The sequence below is a fragment of the Phaseolus vulgaris genome, chromosome 3 (genome assembly GCF_051622355.1).
Source record: "Phaseolus vulgaris cultivar YP4 chromosome 3, ASM5162235v1, whole genome shotgun sequence".
NCBI lineage: Eukaryota > Viridiplantae > Streptophyta > Magnoliopsida > Fabales > Fabaceae > Phaseolus > Phaseolus vulgaris.
Window position 1 is genome coordinate 8,048,216 of NC_143500.1, and position 23,889 is coordinate 8,072,104.

The window sequence follows — 23,889 nt, forward strand, 5'->3', positions numbered from 1 at the left end:
GTGAATTCTCAATTGTTTTACTTAGGACTAGATGTAGTTCTTGGTGTAAGAGTGAACTAGTATAAATCATTTGTGCATCTCTCACTCTCATTATTTGTTTTATTTGTTGTTTTCTAGTTTCTGGCAATATTTCAATTGGTTGAATAAACGTAATAATTGGTTAATATTTGGTGTATATATTTGTTGTTCTTTTTATAATCGGTTGAACAGAAAAATCAATTTATAGATTTTATTAAATTTCCAATCTAACTTCATCTTTTACGAAAATCTTTTGAAAAACAATTCACCACATCTTGTTTTTGACCAACAATTCAAACAATATAGTCCAAATTTGGGTTTAAAAGTACTTTTCCATTCATATCCTTCTTTTATTTGAATTTTATGATAACCACTCTTAAGATCAATTTTGGAAAATAAAGTTGCTTCATGTAATTCATCTAGTACATCACCTAAACAAGATATTGGTTGTCTATATTTTATGGTGATGTTGTTGATGACTCTACAATATATACACATTCTCCGAGACCCATCCTTCTTGGAAACTAACAACACGGGTGCAACACATGGGCTAAGACTCTTTGGTACCCAGCCCTTGGACAACAAATCAAACACTTGTGTTTTCTATTTCTTTTGTTTGGGGTTAGTTCTATATGTTGACCTATTGGGTAGGCTGGCACCAAGAATGAGATCAATTTTGTGATATATTCCCCTTAATGGTGGAAGTCCATAAGGAATTTCCTTTGGAAATAGATCACTAAATTCGTGTAAAAGTTTAATAACCCCACTTGGTAAAAGTGCAAGAACTGTATTTGTTTTTATTGGTGTCTCTTTGCATTGTGGAAGGAAGAAAGGTTACTCTACAGGAAGAGATTCTTCTTTACTTGGATAGCATTTCATTATGCAAATCAAAGTTAAAAATCATGTACAAGAGGTTTTTATCTATAGGAAAAAGTCTCTCAAAACCTTTGCAATGAGAGTGTGACAAGTGTCACCACCTTATTGGTGAAAAACCTTTTCATTGGGAGAGTGACAAGTGGCTTGCCTTCATTGGAGTAAAATCCTCTTCATTGAGGAGAAGACGTGTGGACCCCCATGCATTCCTTGCCTACATTTCTATTTGCACCCCTTTTTTACTATTTTACACTCTACTTTCTTTTCTATTTACATCCTACTCTACTTTCGCCCAAAATACAAGGTTCAATACTTTCTAACTACTCTATGAAATTTTTATAAGGTTAAGAAGAACAAAAAAACTTTACAATCTCTTCAGTAAGGCTCAATCTTCGTTTATCTTCTTAGCCGAAAGTTATGAAGCTGGATGGTTTTCATCATTCCCTCCCTCTTAAGAAGAATCTATCACCATATATGAATGATGCTAAATGATAGCAGTCTCTATTTATTTATTATTTTCCTCAGGATCAAATATCCATCTACAATAAACATCAAACAAACATGAGACAAACTTTTGTATTAAAAGAAAATTAAAACAAAAATAAGGTCATTTATTTATATAAAAGTTTTGAATAATAGGGCTCTTCTCAAAAATAGTTTTGTTCATTTTGTGTTGTTTTTTCCCCAAACTAAGCAACAACATCACAAAGTGTTATTTTTAGATTTTTATGAAGAAGAATTAGCATTATATAATTGAAAAGAAGACTTTAAAGTATTGTTATCCCCCTTTAAGGATTCTTTCTCTGCTATGCTTGCAGGGGATGTCATAAGATACTCTTGGTTTTTTTTTCTAGTTTCCTCTTCTTATTTTTAATCCAACATTTACTTGTGTTTTCTATGGAGGAATATTGTATATCTATATATGGTTCCGGTCCATACATAGATTTATCTTCAAGAACTTCTTCACAAGGTTTGTTTATAAAAGGTAGAATATTATCAATATCGGGTTCATCTCCAGAAAAATATTTTTTTGTTTTTCCTTTTCTATTTCCTCTCTTTCTTTCTTTTCTTCCTTCTCTCTTTCTCTCTTTCTCTCTTCTATTTTCCCTTTCTTTCTCTCTTCTCTTTCTCCTCTTTTTCTCTCTTTTCATTTTCAATGATTTTTCGTAAAGTAATTTGATCATCTTTGACTTGAATAGGAGAAAGAGGACAAAGAATAATTTTTTTTTTTCTAAATGATCAAAAATAATTTTATTGGATTTCCCTTCATGAATAGCTCTATCGTTAAGCCATCATTGTCTTCTGTTGTACCCTTCATATGTCTGTTTTCCTTCATACTATGCTTCAGTGTAATTTCTCACGTTAAAACAACAATAATGGTTACAACAGTTGCATGCTGAAAAATAGTGGAACAGAATTTTCATTTCATCGACTTTGAAGGTGAAGAGTTAAAAGTCTTGTAATTGTCAAAAAAATTGTCCTGGTAGAACTTACTACTTTCATGTTGCTTTAATAATTATTACAAATCACAATAATAGAATTAATTCTACTACTATATTCCTTCAATTATATGAACTAAAATTTGATAGGGTCACTTAAGAGGATATAAGAACTCCAAAGAGAAAGAAAGTCTTTTTACCCTTTGACAATTCTCCGTTTTGTAGTATTTTTCTAGACTAATTACATTTTTAAGGTTTCTCTTATTCCTATTTTTTGTCTTTAAATTATATTTGTATTTTTTCCAAAATATTAGAATTTTTCCAAAAATATAATAAAATTGCATTTTACAACTTAAATTTTGCATATAGCGTCTAATCGTTACTTTGATCATTTGTATGAATACTTTTTTTGAATTGGACTTTGACCTTATAAACTTCAATGAAGACATTAATATCATGAAGATTGGAAAACTAAGTTAAAGAGCAAAAATATGTAAAAGAAAAAACAACAATAGATGGTCAACATGCATTAGACAGTCAACCAAAGTCAAAGAGAAAGAAGTTGAAGATAGTTAACGTAGTTATTTTAGTTAGTTGTAGATTAATTTTGTAGGTTTGATTCAAGGCCCACCCATTTTTTAAAGATCTGAAACTCTATTAAAAAATATTAGCTTAAGAGAAACAGATGCATAGGAGGTAGCGAGTAGATTAGACACTTCACGTCAGTAGTTTAGTTAATATATTTTTAGTTTTCTCTGATTTTAGTTCATTTCAATTTTTTATGTTTCGAGTTCTCTCCAAGTTCTTCATTCTTCTTCTCATTCTTTCGCAGTTTCTCTTCTCTTTACATTATGTATTGATTACATTCTGGTTTTTTTTAAGTGAATTTAATTATGAAATTGGGTAACAGTGCATTAAAAGCCATGTTAGACGATGCTATGCTTTAGGGTTTTCCTCTTTGAAATTCATTTTAGAATTCTATTTTCAAGTGGTTTTCTAAGAACATATAAACCGATTGACTGTGTTTTCTTCATTAACAAATAATCCAAATTTGGGTCTCTTGCATTTGAAGTGGAAGATTACTTAACCATGATTTTGGTCGCTATTTTACGTTTTTGAATTGAATTTCGTTTTTCTTTTCTGTTAATCCTTTTAATTCTTTCACGTTTACATTTCTCCAATTTACAGTTGTAGTTCGCTTTCATTCATATTAATTAAACTGCAATTTGCAATGTCAATCATGTTCTATTTTAAGTTTTCTACAAACTTAAGTTCTTGCGCTTTACAATTTATATATTTTAATTTTCAGTCATTTATGTTTCCTACAATTTACTTTTCAACCATTTACAATTCTTGCAATTTAAGTTTCAGTTATTTACTTTTCTATAATTTACTTTTAGACGTTTTTCTTTCTCTTCCGCTTTCGCTAGGTATAAACATCAAACCGTCTAGCAAGCAATTGTTCTAGATGATCTAACAATTATACTTAGTTTCTTTTGCACGTTCAATTGACATTTTTAATTTATATTCATGTTTGTTTTCAAATTTTTTACATTTTGTCATTTATTTTTTAATTCTTTACATTTTATGTGTTGATAGATAGTCTAATAGATGATTATCTATAAAGGGTCCATTTTTCACTTTGTTTTACATCCTACTTCATTTTTCATTTCAATTTTAATTTATTTATTTCCCTCTAGTTTTAATTTATTTATAATTTATTTAAGGAAAATATGAGCAATGGTATGAGATGTATCTTTAGGGAGGGATTCCAACCAGGTTAATCCTATACCACAATAAGGGAAAACTTAGTTTTTGTTCAAAAACTAAACGCTAACTAGACAGTTTATAAGATTTTGCAATAAGAGCAGACAAAGAACCTAGTGTTGTCTGTTTATTCTGAGTTAATAAGTTATAATTCATACCAAAGGCTCAAGAGCTAAACTACTTCTTCATCCTTCATCTACATCTCCAATATTACACTATTTATAACACTCCTTTGAATACTCTTATAACTTGGTCTCAAAAATAAACCTCACTCGTTTTTTTATAATATTTTTAAAAAATTTAACCAATAATATAAAACGTATTATTAACACAACTCTCATCTCCTTTTATTTGTTTATTTATTAATCTTTTTCTTGATTTAGTAGCAGATAAACAATTAATGAAGCATGACATGAGAAAAACTGATTTTTTGACCCGTATCTTTCTCTAACATGGACGCAGCTGCAAGGCGTATGGCTACAAATTACCTTAACAGCATTGAAGAAGAATAACTTGGCGTAACGTAATATTCTGAAAGGACGCAAATTTGTTTAGAAATCTAACTACTTAAACATGACACTCAATCATGTAAAGTCGCATCAAAATCCGTTACAGTATCTGAAATAATATATCTTTTTATCATTTGGAAGAAAACATTGCATAAGGAAAAAATGAAAGAAGAATCTTGGTGTTAAGAAAACTGAATTGATGTCACTCCATCTCAATTTTAGTGAAACAAAAGTTATAATGTACTCCATTTGAATTCAAGAATTTTGCTATTACCTCCCAGCTGCGAACAAACAATGTTATCAGGATAAAGTACATAAGACTTCCTCCAATTGACCTCTTACAAACATTTGCTTGGGAATAGAGTCATACAGATAAAAAAGATGAAACATCACAAAGAATTAGAAAACAAATTAATGTACAATAAAATCAATGGAGCTATTTAAAGGTGATTTATCACCTGGTCCATAAGGTACATTGTGATCACTGAAACAAGTTTTCCAATTCTAGGCAAGATATCGGTACAATCTTCTGTCACTATCATCCCTCTCCAAAAAGTCCCTCTCAATGAGAGACTCAATCCGTTTCTTTACCTCTGTTGGATTTGCTAGAAAACGTGATTGCAACTGCTTCGTGACCTCAGCTATAAGATTGTTATGATCCAGTTGCTTCCTGGATTTCATGATCCTCACTATTGCTGCTTCAATCTGGGGCTTCCTGTCTTCCTCCACTCTCTGTCGGGTTTCCTGTTTCTCTGGTTCGGATTCCTTTTGTGCAGCTACAGTTCCTATTTTTACCTTGTACAGTTTGCTGCTGAACTTATCATTAACAAAGAAAGCATCATCCTCAACAATTTCTTTACCCATCGGTTCCTTTCTAAGAACATTTCTTCCCTTGACTAAAGCCAATGATTGCAGGCATCTCTTAAGATCTGAAGCAGGAATCTCAGTTGCTTGCTCAATCTCCTTGTAGCTGAGTCTATCAGCATTATTGAACAGCATGAGAACACACATTTGATATGTAGAAACATTTAACTCATGTTTCTGGCCCTTCCCAAAGGTTGCTTTTAAGTCTGCTGTGCCCATATTAGTTTGCCAGGACAACCTCCTGCCAGTATGGGTGCCAAGGTAAAATGACCGAAACTTCTCGCACAGTGCCGACATTTCTGCTGGCAGGTTGCACGTGACGCTAGACTGAGTCGGCCAAGACCCTGTTGTAAGAACCTGAACAGTGAGCGTAGGGCCATCACTTAGCTCAGGGTGGCAGCCATAAAAGCCCTGCATCGTGTCCTGAGAGGTTTTCATGTCTGTAAACATTCCCTCTAATTTAGATGTAAATTGGTAGCCACACTCTGTCTTGAGCTTAACTATGAGACTTCTCTCTGCATCATCAGAAACGGTTTTTCCAGACAAAAGACGTTTAGCCAAATGCTGTTTGTAATACTTCTCAAAAACATCTTTTTCTTGGAGGTATCGGAATAGCATCATCACCTTGTCAAGAGTAACTTCTACATCATCCTCACTAACCCCTTTTAGACCTTTCCGGAGTTTATCATCTACAAATAGTGAAATAAACTCTGGAGAGCGAGGATTCAAGTTGATGAAATATTCAAAAGAGGAATTCAAAGCATTCTGGAAAGACTTGTCATTGTTAAATGCCAAGTTTATGATCTTGTCATATTTATCTTTCTCATCTAAGAGCCTTTGCACATACTCAACTGGATCCTTCAATCTTTCAGGATCAGTAACAAGCTGTTTACCAGACTCTCGCATATGTGAAGTCATCACTTCTCTTATTTTTGAAAGACCATCAGTAACACGACGGAACAAGTTATACATTCTACTTAAATCTTCATATTTATCATCACAAAGCATATGCACTAAACCAGAATTCTCCATATGGATTAATCTTAGCATGTGATTTTCAATCATCTCCTTCTCCACCACATTAGTAATCTTCTTTTCTGTCCTGGAATCCAAGTAATGGCTCACTCTTTCCATTTCCTCATTCAGACGCCTCTCAGCTTTTTTCAGATAATCACCACAATCACAACACTCAATGAATTTTTGGGATTCCACCCGATAAAACTCAGCTGAAACTTGAAGAAAATGAGTCTCAAATTCTTGCCCATAAACAGAAGGGCCTAAATCCATTAGCATTTTTGTAATATTTCGCATAATTCCTCGATCAATAACTTCAACGGTGCGTTCACTATGTACTAATTCCAGAAGTGTATTCAATAGCCGAGTCCTGATCTGGCTGGAATAAATGACATTTTCTTTCCACAGGTTCAGCCCAAGTTCATGAACTGGAGTTTTCTGGGTGCTTGGAATGTAGGTCCTATCCATGTACATCAGTATGTCTCTAATCATTTGTAAGGCTTTATTATGATCATTCCATTTCCTGTTCAGCTCTTCCAGAAAAGAACCTCCTTGGGCAGCTTCAACAGATTGAGCTATATCTTTGAGATGTCCAGTCATGGTTGCAACCAGCCCTGAATAGAGCTTCTCACCAAATTTGTGAAGCACCATATTGTATGCATTTCTGAATCCACACAAATAGAAGGAGAAAAATTAGAAACATATTTTCCCTTGATTCGAGAAAAGTAAGCATAAGATCCTTTAATGTGTACATGCAGGTAATCCTAATGCATGAGACTCCCACCTGGTGGGGTCCAGGAAGCACAGATGTAGGCAGCCTTGCCTCCAAAAGCAAAGAGGCTATTTTCATGATTTGACCAATAACCTCTAGGTCACAAGGCAACAACCTTACCGTTAGGTCAAGGTTTTCCCTTTTAATGTGTTCGTCTATAAGAAAATTTTACATAACAATTTTATATTTATGCCAAAAAATAATTTATCAATTTGGTATCATCAAAGTTGAGTAATCATGGAGAGATAGTAAAGGAAATTTGGCTATAAACTTCAACAAGATATTATGTATCAATGAATATTAATATAAATCTCTACGACAGTTTTCTTATTTGATAGACTCAACTAGTGTTTTGAGAGGAAAAACAAGAAATGAAAGAACAAATCTAGGGCCAAACACTCCCAAATGTTGTTCAGTACCCTTGATCAATGAAATCAGAAATACAGGCAAAGTGAATTCAAGAGAACCCTATTCTGTCCGAAAAAATTCTGACTGACTCCTTGCATTTCTAACTAATTCCTAACTATTATTTATAGGACTTAGTTACATTTTTAACTAGCTCCTCTATCCTAGCCTTACACTTCCCCCTTCCCTTACATACACTAAGTTGACTCTCAAACGTCCATCGGTACTCTCTCTCCCCTAAAACATTCACCTTGTCTTCAAGGGGGAAAAGATGGAAAAGTTGTCCAGAGAATGTGACATAAGTGTCTTGGACATCCAACTCAAATGTACTTCATGACACACTAAAATATGATTTTCTTGAAAATGAACACATCTTATGATTATGGTGTTAAGCCCTTTCCACTACAGTTCATCCTACAAACAAATTGTCATCTCCGTCAATAGGTAATAAGTCCCACTTCACTCAATTATCTGATTACCAGCCTAAATACTCCACTCTGTATCTTTGGCTGTGTTATGTCCATCCTCCTCCTGATGAACGCACCAAGCTAATTGCACAGTTTGTTGAATGTGCTTTTCCTGGATATTACCTCATCAAAAGTAAGTTGGTAGTCTTATCTTTGTCACTATCACTGATCCATATATCTCTCTTGTTGCACACAGTATTACTAAGTTTATGCAAACTCCACAACAGTTTCATTTTTCAGCAGTGCGGCAAATCATTAAATATCTCATTAGCACCTCAAAGTGTGGTTTATTTTTTCCAACTCCAAGCATATAGTGATGCTCATTGGGCTGGCTGTCTAGGCCCAAGGAAATCTACCACTAGCTGGTGCATGTTTTGAGGAAATGCTCCTATTTCATGGAAATTGTTAGAATAGGTCTTAAATAGGTTTTATTGAAAAAGTGTTGTGTTGTACCAATGAGTTGTACCTAAACCTATACCTAGGACTCTAAGAGAACATAAGAGAGGAGATTCAAGCTCTCTAAAATATATTGTCTCCTTTTGTTTATCTCAAGTTGGTATTAGAGCAAGTCAATCCCGCTCTGTTGGTCTCAGTTTTTACCTGGGAAGTCTACGTCGCTCAGCACTGTCGTCCACAGTCCACCATAGTCGTTGTGTCATAGTTTTCTCCGACGACCACCGAATTTGGAGCGTATCTCCAAGCAATGGCCAACCCCACCAGTTCTGGAGGCTGAATCCGCTCCACGCGCCACCATACGTTTTTTGTTCACCACTACTAGGCGTGTAATGTCCATGCACCACCTTCCTCTCACCAAAACGACATCACGCCTCCTCTGCAGTACTCGTCGGACCTCCACATCCTTGCTTTAACCTTTGGTTCTCCATTACCAGGTTGGTTGAAGGTCAAATCAATGATTCACTATTTGTTTCTTATTAGTTGATTCTTTTCTACTAATCTCCTCCAACAAAAATGTTGTCTCCTTCTCTGGAACTCCAATCACTACTTCTTAAAAAGCTAAATTGGAGAAATTATCTCTCTTGGTCTACCTCAGTTGAACTTTGGTTCTTTTGCCAAGAATTTTACGATCACCTTGAAAAAGATGGAAGTAATGCACCATCCAATCAAGCTTGAAGTGGAAGAAAACTAATTTTCAACTTTGTGCTTTACTGTGGCAATCTATGGAACCCAAATTATTGAGTACTTATACATAATACATCGTTCTAAATGTGCAACTCTTTCTAGGAAAAAGGGTCTAAATATTTTAGGGGGATGTTCATTTCGTCCAACAAGTCCTTACATCTATCCAAGATATTCATTTTGTCCAACATGTCCTCCCTATACCATTAGCGGAGCCCTTTGTTCCTCTTGCTCCTAACAACCGAAATCCTATTCAGAATCCACTTGAACCATTGTCACCTCCCCTTATTACCTACCAACGCATGACCCAAATAACTAATCCAATTTTCCATTGTCACCTCCCCTTTCCACAGTTGTTGTTGTTATTCGGTTCATGCAAGCTTCTTGTATTGATCATTGGAATGCTATCATTTGTATCCTAAGATACCTAAAACAAGCTCTAGGACAAGGTTTGTTATATGAAGATAAATGAAATACTCAAATCTTTGGGCATTGTGATGTTGATTGGGCATAGGATCCCCTATGGACACACGCTTTACTAAAGGATTGTGTTTTCCTTGGAGGAAATATTATTTCCTAGAAAAGCAAGAAACAAGATGTAGTTGCCTAATCAACTGTCGTAGCTGAATATAGCGCAATGGCATCTCTTACTTGTGAACTTGTATGGGTAAAATAGTTCCTTCAAGATCTAAACTTCTATGAGATTCAGCAAATGAAGATGTATTGTGATAACTAAGCTTCTCTTCCCATTGCTTCCAATCCAGTGTTCAAGAGAGGACTAAACCCACAAATATTGACTGTCATTTTATTTGGGAAAAGTTGTTGTCCAAGGAAATCTGTACCCATTTTGTCGTATCCAATAATCAACTTGCAGATTTGTTAATCCAATCTTTAAGAGGACCTCAAATTGAATTTATTTGTTCCAAGCTTGATACATACAATTTGTATGGTCCAACTTCTGTCGGAGAGTTAGAATAGGTCTTAAATACTATCTCTGTACCTAGGACTCTAGATATGTCTATTCATTTTTACTCTTCCCTCTAACTAATTGTATCAAAAAAGTTCTTTAAAATATATTCTCTTTTTATTTATCTCAAGTGAAATGTAAGAAATACGATACAATTTCAAAGTCATCCACTGAAGCAATGTTCTGAAGACAACTATGTGGACATATTATACAGCTTGAACCTCTCAAGCACAACTCATTACATTGCATGCTGACAACACTAGTGTTATACATATTGCAACTAATTCAATTTACCAAGGATGGACATAACATATTAAAAGTTGATTGTCATTTTAGATGAGAAGTATATAATTGTAGAGTCATCAATCTACCACATGTCTCAACATCAGTTCAAATAAAAAACTACTTCCCTAAAACATTGACACATCAGCAACACAATTTTCGACTCGGCAAATTGATGCTTGTAGATATACCAACATTAATTTGAGGAGGATGTCAACAAAATTAACGACAAAAGAAAATTATATGCAATTGTCAATGTTATTCACTTAATTAGAGTAATCTATTGTGTGGTAAATGTATGACTGGCAGTTTAGCTAATTTGGTGGGCTGAATATCAGCTTGACGAACTGGTAATGAAATTGTATTTTTATTAGAATTCTCCAGCGGGAGAACACATACAGTTTTTCCCTATTCTTCTTAGATTTTGACAATTTAACCAAAACCTCTTCCTAATCTAGCTTGTTGTAACGCAGAAAGAATAACTTCAAGCTGGGGATAGATCTTCCATTGTTCAGGAAGGCAGAGCCTATAATCCCACCATATCCAGCACCTGAAATTAATCGCAAGACCTGAGGCTAAGTATCTAATTGTCTACCTGTTTCTTCATCTGCTGCTGGACCATAGCCAAAAATTATTGAGCAACTAATCCAAAACTGTCTCCCTGTTCGCTGTTAAGGCATTCAGTGTTTAAACCAGTGATGGAAAAGTGAGGCATATATAGCTGCTGATCGCCAACACCAAGAGATTGATAATTATGTAATGGCTTCATGACACAAAATAAAAGGATGAATTGCAACACCAGTCATATATAGCTGCTGATCCCCAACTTCAAAAGATTGTGCAGCAAATCAACTTTCTCGGGGACATAGTTAAGTTACCATAAAATATACAGTTCCATCATAGACTCAATAACCCCATGAAAAGCAAAAAAGCTAGAAAACCCAAAAAACATAATAGGATTTGTTTTCGTACTCCCCGACTTGAACAATCCAAACACCTGAAATCCTACAAGTTGTTACCCCATATCATATTGCACATCTTAATCACGAGATGAACTCCAAACCTTATTCAGATCAAGATAAGACAACTACATAATTGATAGCGCATAACCAAACAGATGCTTATCACGCGTAAACAAGGGTTTTTTAAGGAACCGAATATTAATAGTAATCGTAAGAAAAATGAAAAAGGGGGAACCTGTAAAGCTCTTCAAAACTGAGACCACTAGCGTTGTGGTTGTAAATCTCGTGAATCGCATGTTCCAGAATCTTCCACGTCTTGTCGGCGTATTTGGGATCCATCACCACGCGGTGCTTAAACGCCTCTATCTGGAAATTTCTCTTCTTCTGATTACTCATTTTCAGCTTCTAATTCCAATCTCAATACCCACAACCCAAAATCAAAGCTTTCTTCGAACCCAAATTCCAAACCGCCCCAGGTTAAAGAAAAATGCAAGATTGATGTGATTACCGCAGAGATTGCGTGAAAGATTAAATCATATTTCGTTTTTACATAGGAAATTTGGCGCGCTGGTAAATCAACGGGGAAATTAGAGAATCGGGTTAACGATGAAAATTGATTTGAAACACTTGGAGACGATGAATGGGTTGCGATTAATTTTCCTTTTTCTTTTTTGCTTTCTCAAAAGAAGAGAGGATGACGATGATGCGACTTCTCTGTTTTTCTTCAAGTTTGGTTTCAAGGCTACGAATCGTTTCGTTTCGAAGTTTCACGTTTCGTAGTTGAATTATTTCAGCGCCCCTCTTGTAATAATAATTGTGATATTGTTGAACACTGCACACTATTTTATGTTTTTAATTATTAGACGTATTTAGAAAAGGATTTCAGACATCTAAAACGTAATAAATGCATTTTACGTGATAAAATAAGATGTTTGATTTACTGTTAATTGAAATAAAATATGAATGAATATAAATGAAAAATACTAATAAATAGATTTTTTAGTCCTTCCAAATTATTTCTTAATTAAGACTTTTTTATAAACTATAATTTAAAAATTGTATATATGTGGAAGAAAAAATTATACCAATATAATTCTTAGTAAATACTATGGTATTAATAACTTTATATATAAAAGAGTAAATTTTATCCACGTTAAAATATAATTACATCATTATAATTATTTACGTTAAATTTTGTTAAACTTAAATAATAATAACTTATATTTTATAAAAAGAACTTTAGTTACTATGTAGAACTTATACCGTACAAGTATAATTTATGAAGTTTCTATCTCCACTACGAGTCGAACAGTTAATACCATGTTGCCAATTTCTTCCTTCACCATATCACTTTTAACATGTATCTTATCATCTTTTGAAATTTCCAAAAATTACTCTTGTTCTGGATTTGAAAATCTGGAATAATAAACATAATTCATAACTAAAAAAGACATTTCAGAACAAAAATTCCAGAACACAATAGAATATTTTGGAAAAAAGGTTTTGAAAGTAAATTTTATCCACATCCTCTTTTTATCAAAGGTTATTTTCGTTATTTTTATAGGCATTTTTGTCATTTCCTACTACAGACTGGTGTATGTTAGAATTGATATGGTGCAGGAAGAATTTGCCTACCATGTCTTGACTCTTGCAACCAAACCGATTGAACGTCTTATGCTTGTGGGGTCGATCGACACCTTCAGTTCAATTACGCTCGATCAAGGTCAGTGAAGCTAAGTCATCATTAGGAACTACGTAATACACCTCTAAGCACGATCCACCTCACTAATCCAGCCCAACAAGGTAGGCTCAGTAAAATAATATAAATAGCGCACATTCCAAGAAAGCAGGTACGTCATTTATTATTGTGCTCTGACAACTAAGAGTCGAACCCTCTTTGCTGACTTGAACGTCGGAGTACCTTCTGCAGATACCCCCCATTTGGGATTCACTAGAAGACTGAGTGGTCGAGCAGCTGAGATTGGAAGGAGTAGCAAGAAGTTTGGAAGAGGAAGCTAAAGCATAGATCGGCCGCCCGACAGGAAGGAGGAAGATGAAGCCTTTCAACAGTTCTCTAGGTCTCATCTCCCAAATGAGAACACCATCTAATTTGAGTTTTAAAAAGAATGATTCTAAACTTCTCTTAATAAATTTATATATATATATATATATATATATATATAAAATGATCAATATGCTCTTAATTAGATAGAAACTCGATGTGAGGTAATTGGGAAAATGGTTGTTACATTTTAGCAGTAAATGGTTCTTTATCTTTTAGTTACATGGAGATAAGGAAAAACTAATGAAATATTGATTGATAAAGAGTTTTTATTCAGTTTTTATTCCTAATAAACTCATGAATTGATGCATGAAGATAAAAGATATGTTTGTTATTATTTTATCTATTGTGATATTATTCTGAAGATAAAATATATTATTGTTATTATTTAAATTTGTTGTGATATTATTATGACAAAACACTCTATGAATAAAGGATGACCCCCCCAAAAAAAAAGGGTATTATTTTATGCAAGGGAATCATCTTAGATGTTCATCTTAGATTGAGTTTAGTTAGATTCACCTAAGTCGAATCGAGTCACACTCATTTTAGATCGAGTCGAATTGGATTCACATTAAGTTAAGTCAAGTTCGTCTTTCATCGAGTCGAGTCGGGCCAACTTTTAGTCGAGTTGTGTTGGGCCTATAATAGGTCAAGTGGATTCCATTATCGTCTTGTCGAGTAGAGTTGTGTAAATGTTAGGTCGAGTAGTGTTGGACCCACCTTAAGTCGAATTGTGTCCAGCCCACCTTAGGCCTAGTCAGGTCACCTTGGGCCGAGTTGAGTCAGACCAAGAGTCTAGATCGGGTCGAGTCGATTCGAGCCTTCTCAAACCTTGAATTGAGTCGATTCAAGCTCGCATTGGGTCAAGTTAGGTCCATGGCGTACCAAGTCGTGTCCACGATGAGCCGAGTCGTGTTGGGTCTACATCGAGTCAAGTAGAGTTGAGTCCTCATTAGGCCTAGCCAAGTCGGACCATATTCTGCCAAATGAGCCAACAACATTAAGCGAAATTGAGTAGGTCCCACTCCGAGCTAAGTCAAATGAAGCCCATGTCAACCCAAGTTTAGATTAGGTCAGGTTAATTTAGGCTAAGATAGGGTCTTCCAAGTCAAATCCATGGCGGACAATATCGAGACAGACCAAACTCAAGTTGGGTTGGGTCAACCTAGTCGAACAAGTTAGGTTGAGCTTTAACCTTCCAATTAAGATGCAAATAGTAAAAATTAATTAAGGACTAATTTCTATTTAATGTAAAATATTTAGGGATCAATTTTTAATTTAGAATATTTTAAGGACTCGTGCAATTATAAAAATATTTAAAAGTTAATTAAATTTTTGTAGCATGTTATACCCACTTTGGCCCTAACCCTAACCCACTTTTTGTGGAGGTTGGGGACTTGAGGCTTTTTCAACCCACTCATTCGGTGGACCAATAAAAGAGAGCTTATTTTAGGAGTGTGTTAAGGTTGGCCCATGGACCATGGATCGAATTGACGACTCTACTTGTTTGGGGTGTGTAAAAGATAAAACTACTCCTTTGTTGTCATCTCTTATCATCGTTACCCCTTGACACAACCACCCATTTGTTGTTGGCCACCACTATTTTGTAGACTCATAGAAAAAAACATTTTAGATTCTACTTTAGTAATTTGCTCTAAATTACATAATCTAAAAGTTTTTTTTAAGAAAAATATAACTTATAGGTTGTGCAATAAAATTTATTATGAATTGTACAATCTAAAAATTATTTTTTTTTCATGAGAATTTCGAGATTGTATAATCAAAATACAATATTGACTTTTGAATTATAATTTCAAAAATTAAAATTGACTTCCAAATTAATGTTTTAGGTTGGGTAATATTATATACTTTTTTAAATTTATAGATTACACCATCCGAAAGGTTTTCAAATTGTATAATATTAAAAACTCTTTAAACAAAAAGCAAAATGGAAATTTTAATATTTATAAGGGTGAAAAAGACGTTTTCTTTGTTCTTTCACTTGGGAAAGCCTATGTAGTAAGCAAGTATATGGCAATTTTAGGTAACTCTCCAAACTCATAACTTACTAATGGTTTCAAAAATTATCGTCAATATTATATTTCTATCTTTTAATTATATTATATGTATATTTTTCTAAATCCAAACATTGAAAAATAATAAACACATATTAAAAATAAAATAAATAAAATAGAATAACTCATTTACAAGTTTTATGACCAAATAATGAAATCATTCTATCGTTAAAGAAAGCTCCTATAATTAAATTGGTTCATTTGAAATAATTTTACCGTTGTCAATTTATACAAGTACCAATAACAACTTCCTTTACAGTCAAAATGCTGCAAATAGGGTACATGCAAAAATAAATAAAAATGGAGAAGTCTCTCTTGAATTTGGAAAAGTAAACAAGAATAAAAATGTTAAAGGTTTAATAACTTATGTTGCATCCTTACACACCAAAAAGTTAGTTAATGTCCAATTTTACTTCTTTAATTACTTCAAGAATAACACACTTTAAAAATGGCGAACAATATCGAGATGAACCTTATATTCACTAAATCATCTAAGACACATAAACACAAGACGATAATAGAGAAATCGCAAGAATAGAAAAGGTAAACAAGAACATAGTAAATGAAGAATTACACAGAAAATTTAACATGGTTTGACTGAAACTCAATCTAGGTCAACGATCAAAAATTATTTATGAAAAGAATTTGAACTTATAACTGAGAGTTTTTCTCCAGGACAAGTATTCTTACACTTCTTCAGGTACAATTGTAGGGACAATTGACTCCAGAAAGAGAGTTAAATGGAACTTGAACTCAATTTGCATACCTAAAAAATAAAGCAAACACAATGTCTAATAAGGAAAGGAAAGCGAGAAGTAGGAAAAAAATGTATACAAGTTCACCCTATCACTTAGGCTACATCCAGTCCCTTTAAGAAAATCGCTTAAGAGCTTTTCATTAATTAGAGTTTTAACACCTCTCCAGGATAAGTATTCTTAAATCTTTTCATGTACATCGAGTTTTAACACCTCTCTAGAAACGAGTATAAACCTCTCCAAGTAAACAATCCTAATCTCCCCCTAATATCAAGACCTCTCAAAGATATGAGAAAACACTTTCAAAAGAGAGAATAATGAAAGCTCACGTGGTATACTTCGCAAAATGAATTATTTATAACATTTGACACATTACCCAACTCACTACATACTCTACTATAGCTCATACAATTTGTACAAACACGACTATATTTTCACACATATAACTTTATATTTCACTTCGTAATCTTGTATAGCATTTTTATGTGTTTCATCTTCGTCCTCGAGGTCTTTATATAGCTTTTAGAATGTGACATTGAAGCTTTATAAACTCCATTTCTTCAAGTATTCATTAGACGCTTAGAATGAAAACTTCTGCTATTATTCATTTCTTGCGCGTCTTGAACGTGAGACTATTTTAATTGTTTCCTTCTTTGCTCAAATGTGTACATTGAAGCCTTTATTCCTCTGGACTCAAATATCTGTTGAGATCTGCATTGCTTCCCTTTCTTTGTGCAATAGACATTTTAATAGGAAAATTTTCCTTTGATACAATTTGTGTGTCTTAATTACATATTTAATCCATTAAAATGTTTCTTCATTTGTGGAAATCTTAATGGTTGAAGTTTTATCACATTTGTACTTAAAATTGCATTGTTCATCATTATCTTCATACTAGACACTCGAAAAGGAATGTTATGATCACTCGTTGAACTTTGAATCCTTTTTCTCTTTGTATATCTATTTGTTTGTAGCAGTGTGATATTGCCTTAATCACCATTCATGCAAATCTTGTATTGTAGCATCATCTCTTTACGACTAGATGCTTAAAAGAAAACTTCTGATTTGAATTTCATACATGTCTTCAAGTTTCTTAAACATTTTCTGGAAATATTTTAAATATGAGAGACAATAATAATCATCATATAAATGTATGGGTATCACTGAAACATAATCTTTTATTTTCTGAATTATCTAAATCTTCCACTCTAAAATTTTCTACTGTAAATGTATTTTCAAAAACTTTCTAAGTCTATATAAGATTTAAACGTTAAGAAATATTCAAACTTTATCCTAGATATATTTCCTCAATATATTTTTCAAAAAAATCTTTGATACAGTCATTAAATGTGCCTTTATTTTTCAAAAACTTTCCACTTTAAGTATTGTTCACTTGAAAACTTATAAGACTGTATTAATCTTAACCTTTAAGGGATAGCACTACTCGAAACTCTTTATAATCATTATCGAAATTGTATTTCATTCAAAGATCATTAAGAAATTAATATTTGAAGCTTTTGGATGCTTTGTTATGCGTTTGAAATACACAAAACTTTCCAAACTTAATAAATCAATTATCTTATTTGAAAAAAATATATTTATATGAATTAATATCACCAAATAAGGTTTGAAAATATTAAATCAATGTCAGAAAATGTTCTAAGACCATAAAAATCAAGTTTAAACACTCCCTGATACATTAGACAATCTAATGTGTAGAAGATTAAGTGATTGTCTATCAAGTATAAGTTCTAGTGATCGTCTAACATGTTCGTCAACACTGTTTCGTTTGACTTTCCTTGTGCTTTGAAATTGTATGACCATGTTTTTTTCCGTAGAGACCTCCTAGTGTAACCTTCTACTCTTAGATCATCTAACATGTTTACTCCAATGAGATCATTTATCATATTGATAATGTAGACTGTCTAGCTAGTCTAAGCATAGTAAAATTGTCTAATACTTTAACACTGCATGATTGTCTGATAGATTTTAATATAAATAGATCGCCTGAAGTGTTTTCATTTTATTCTACACATAAATGAGTTTTCTTAAATCCTTTAACAATTCATATAGTGTCTGTTATCATCAAAATTCATAAACTCTCTTATAACAAGACTATTTATTGAGTGTTAGATTTTTATTTTTATTTTTATCAGCAAAAAGGATTGAATAACAGGAACCACTTAAGGGTGGTTCAACCCTTATACATACCTAAAAAATATGAGACAATTTCTCTGGTCTCCCAAACCAACAAATAGAGAGACAAACAAATCTACCACTAAAAACCCGTACAGCCCGTTCACTTTCAATACTAACCCGTACCAATTCAAAACTAACCCGTACAAATTCAAATTTAACCCGTACAAACTCAAAATCAAACCCAATACAATCTCTTTGCAACCACAACAAGGGGCAAAAAGAACAACAGAAGCTTAGAACAACAAACAACCCAACCGAAGGAGTAACTCTTATAAAAGCTCACTTTATTGAAAACATAAAGTCTTAGGATCAATGCACCACTCAGAGTAAGTAAAACTAGCAGAAAGAGTTTTAGAAGTTACCCAAGACCTAGCCTTTAATTGTGCCAAAGTGAACACTTCCGAATGATCGATCACCCCTCCTTGGAAAATATGTTTATTCCTGTGCTTCCATACTTCACTAACTACAGCGATCCAAACACAATTCCAAACTACATTAACCTGGACATGTATAGCGCTGATTCCAGACTAACCAAGCAATCCTGCAATCAAAAAACATGTGTTTTGTCGACTCCACACTCATTTTGCAAAAACTACATAGATTGGTATCCACCAAAACCCCACGCCTCTCCAAAGTTAGCTTTTGTGGCAATCGAATTAATCAACACCCTCCAAGCGATAATTTGTGCTGAGGGCAAAGCAGTAGTCTTCCAAAGGAAGACAAACACACTTTTTCCCTCAACAGGGCCTCTTAAAAGATCATAGGCAGATTTTACTGAGAAACTATTATCCTTACCAGCCTTCCAAACTCGATTATCTGCAGAATTCAAGATAGGGGTCTTTCCATGCACTTCTTGTAACAGCTGGACTTCCTGGCATATTTCCCGATCAAACAGACCTCTCCTCCAAATTAACTTCCACTCCCATCTATCATCATTAACCCACTCCCCACAAGACTGTAAACTACCTTCTTTATTACCACACAAAGAGAACAATCTTGGGAATTTACTTTTCAAATCTTCGTTGCCCACCCAAACATCTTTTCAAAACTAAATATCCTTCCCGTCTCCCACTCTCCACTCGCAACAATTCTCAAAGGATTTACCCCAATCCTCCATCCCCCAAACCCCCTTCAAGTCTCTCCACCAGCTGAAATCCTTAGCATTACTCCTTTATTCTTGCAAAATTTCTCCAGCCTCCATATTTAGATTCAAGAATTTCTTTCCACAGACCATCCTTCTCAGTCTCCAGACGCCAAATCCACTTTCCCAGTAGTGCTACACTGAAAAACCTTAAATTCAAAATTCCAAGACCACCAGCTTCTCTAGGCTCGCACACCTTTCTCCACGAGACCCACGCTACTTTCCTTCCTTCATCTCCCCATCCCCACAAAAACCTTCTCTGTACCTTTTCAAACTCCTTTAACACAGCAACAGGCAGTTTGTACATGGATAAATAAAACAACGGAATGGCAGAAAGCACGGACTTAATAAGACACACTCTCCCTGTCAACGAGAGAAATCTGCCTTTCCATCTGACTTATTGAGTGTTAGATTGTCTAGCAGGTACTGAACTGTCTAACATCATAACATGTACACGAAGGATATTCATCAACGGACAAACTATCATCTCACGATACGACAAACACCCTTGTCATGCTTCGACCCAACCCTAAGGTTGTGTTTGGATTGGGGAGAGAATTTGTGAGGATTTGAGGGAGTGGATGTGTGAGGATTTGAGAGGAAAGTGTGAAGAAAGTGAATGTGTTTGGATTGAGGTATGTTAGAGTGGATTTGTGAAGAAAGTTTATTGAAGTTTGTGAGTGATGTGAGTTGTGGAAGGATTTTTAGTTTTTTTTTAAATGTGTTCAATGTAAGTTTACAAATTTATTCTTGTAATTAAAATTTTATAAATAATGAAATATGAGAGATTTTTGTGTATATTTGAGTTAATTAAAATTTTCTAAATTATTTCTGACTTCATTGGATTAATATTTTTGGAAAAAATATGGATTAGTTAACATTGTTGGAACATGAAAAGTTGTCACAAAAATAATACACAAAATCATATTCATATAAACATAATTTTAAAAAATGATTTATTTACTTGGGTGAATTTTAATTATTTGTAATTAAAACATTGTTTTCAAAAGTGTGTTGGAACTGAATTTAGAACAAAATCCAGATATGTCAATTTGTGAGAAAATAAAAATTTAAGATAAAATAGTTGTGTTTTCATAAAAATAAAATTTGAACTTTTCATAATTGTAAAAATTTTTAGGTGAGAAATTATCAATGTATACAATTTAAATAGTGAATTTCAAATAAATAAATTGAATATTCATAATTTTATAAAATATAACTATTAATTAATTTGTATTAAATTTAAATAATATTATTAATTGTAAGCAAACCCCAACAGCTACTAACCACACTCTATTAGTTACTAACCACACCACCTATAGCTACTAATCACACCCTAATATCAACTAAACATACCACCATATGATACTAACTACACCACCAAACATAACTGATCACCAAAGTGTGATAATCGATTATCCCTAGCTTTTTATACACATAATCGATTATGTGAGTGGTTGTAATTCAAACATAATCTATTATCTCTACTTTTTATACACATAATTGATTATGTGTGTAGTTGTTTTTCAAGCATAATCAATTATGCATCAAATTGTAGTCTGTAATCGATTATGTGAAAGACAAATTGTGCTTCCTTTGTATATGTTATGGAGGTCTTGAAATGACTTCACTTCTTACACCTTCATGCACCTTCCAATGGTTCCCACAAACAACGACAACGCCTTTCTACACCACAATATAGCTCAACCTCACCAACATGAAACAACAAATGGTCACTCTGCATGGAATCTCTGCAAAAAGCACACGTACCCACGTTCCATGCACCATACACAGTTCATTTTCGATACAAAAATAAAAAATAACATTGCTAACATGACTTTCATCTCAAATTTCTTTGTGCCTTTAAATCTCCACAAATTTGTTAATCCAAACACAACCTCTCCTACAAATTCATTGTCATAAAGGTACATTCTTGATACAATAACTAAACTTTCTCATCAAAAACCTTAAAGCTTACCTTTTCCATTGACAATAACCTGAAAGAATTCCCTTTGAGTATTGTAGGTTTGCACATTTCCCCTTGCCTTCCCTTCCTTCCCTTCAGTTCTTAACAATTTTTCCTTCACATTCACGTCTTTCTCCTTCCTTCAATCCTCACACAATTATTTTAATCCTTCCTTGTTCAATCGTTCCCCACCAACCTTTCTTCTCAGTTTTCCATTGCCTTTTTCCCTTTTTTAGTTCCGCAAGTTGTTCCTTCCTTCAATACCCTCTCAAAGGTTTTGAAATACAAATTTAGTGTAATAACATAAATATCCTTGGATACATCAACCCTTTAACATGTAAGGTTATTTTTAAAAAAGATATACATACATATATATCAGTTTAAAAATAAATATTTTGAAGTATAAAGAATAAAAAAATTTATGAAAGATAAATAAATAATTAAACCAAAAAAGAATTTGACTGAGAAAATTATTGGAGTGACTTTTTACTAGTGATTTTTAATATAACAAAAGAATTTTCAGTTTGTGAATTATATTATAATATTATAACATCAACATATTGTGAATTATATTATAATATTATAACATCAATGAGTTACATAAAATATCTTAATCTCTTAGTTAATATTGGAAATGTGTTTGTCACATAAAAAAAAATTAACAAAAACTCATTCTAATAATTTTTTTAAGTATAAATATTCATAATGTCAAAAATTTAAACTAAAAATAAAAACAAATTTTACGTGACAATTCAGAAAAAAAAACACACACATATATATATATATATATATATATATATATATAATATATTATAATAATATCTGAATCAGAACCGTTACCTTATTCAATTAGATTGTTGTCCAAAACCGGAAATGAACTGGTGTCAAACCAGTAAAAAATGGGTTAAAAAAACTAATAAATCACAATTATATTTATTTTTAAATAAATTTAAATGTTAGTCATTATATTTTTTTATTTTATGAAATTCTTATTATCAATAGTTTCATGTACATTATTGACATTTTTATTTAAGTACAATAAACATTTTACAGTAAAATAGGTTTTTATGTATGTAAATATCCTAAAATATTAAATATGTTACGCAAAAATTTATATTATTTTTCACTCAAATTTAAATATATTTTGTAGGCTTCTCTAAAGCTTTTGAGTATATTTTATGAAAAGCTTGCATGAGTGATAGTCTTAACATAATATTAATTATGTATAAAACTAAAAATCGATTAATTGCATAATTCACGTGTTAAAACTGTCATTCACATTACTCTTCTCTATTCATGTTACTAACAAAGACCTAAACAATTTTTCAACTTTAGAAGAACAAAAATAATATGAAACTTTTTCAGAGACGTAATTAATATATTTGAAATTTTATAAGCACACACCATATGATTTATTTATCTTGTATTTTATTTAAACTGTTATATGTATTTTAAATATTAAAACCCTGTAAATTTATGTTTTATTTTAAATTTTAGTTCGTTAAAATTATTATATTATATTTTTTAATATTATTTTTATATTTATAATCATTAAACAATTTCATTAATATTAATGTGATCTGGTTGAATCATTCAAAACTTGAATGACCAGTCCGATTTTTTTTAAAAATTAACTCTTAATTTAGAAGTGAATTATTATATATAGAAAATTTTATTAAAAGATTTTAACCCTTTAAAAAATAAATACCTTAAAAAGTGTTATAAATATTGGTCGGGTAAGAACTTCACCTTGTGTTTGGATAAGGTATTTTAAAAGGATAATTCATTTTTTTTTAGAAAATTTGAGATGTTTTATGATCAAATTTATTGTTTGATTAAGGAATTTTGAAAGAGATTGAAATTCTAGAATTTTATTAGAGTAATTGGATTACTTAAAAATAAATAATTTTAAATTTTACTTAAAAAAAATAAGAATTTTAAAATTCTTTATATTTTCATATTTATATTTTTGGTCTTTATAATTTAAGTCGACCTAAGTTTGGATTCATTCAACTTGATCCTAACTCGTGCAGACTCAACTCAACCTTACGTATCAACTTAGTTTGACATGGTCCTGCCTGATGTCTTGGTCTAACACAAGTTCAACTTGATTTGGCTAAACCTGACTCAATTTGTCTTGGTCTCATCTTTGCCCAATCTGACCTATACCTGACCCGAACTGGACTTGACCAAACTTGTTCAACTCAATTGA

At 32.6% G+C, this 23,889-nt stretch overlaps 1 protein-coding gene across 1 annotated transcript; it reads right to left on the reverse strand.

Annotated features, from left to right (window-relative positions):
* Positions 1 to 4,854: 4,854 nt before the first annotated feature.
* Positions 4,855 to 12,304, reverse strand: LOC137806440 (cullin-3A). Its single transcript, XM_068606562.2, has 2 exons — positions 11,712 to 12,304; positions 4,855 to 7,148 (listed from the first exon to the last, which is right to left on the reverse strand). The coding sequence occupies exons 1-2, from the start codon at positions 11,870 to 11,872 to the stop codon at positions 5,111 to 5,113; spliced, it is 2,199 nt and encodes a 732-aa protein (XP_068462663.1). The 5' UTR covers positions 11,873 to 12,304; the 3' UTR covers positions 4,855 to 5,110.
* Positions 12,305 to 23,889: the final 11,585 nt, after the last annotated feature.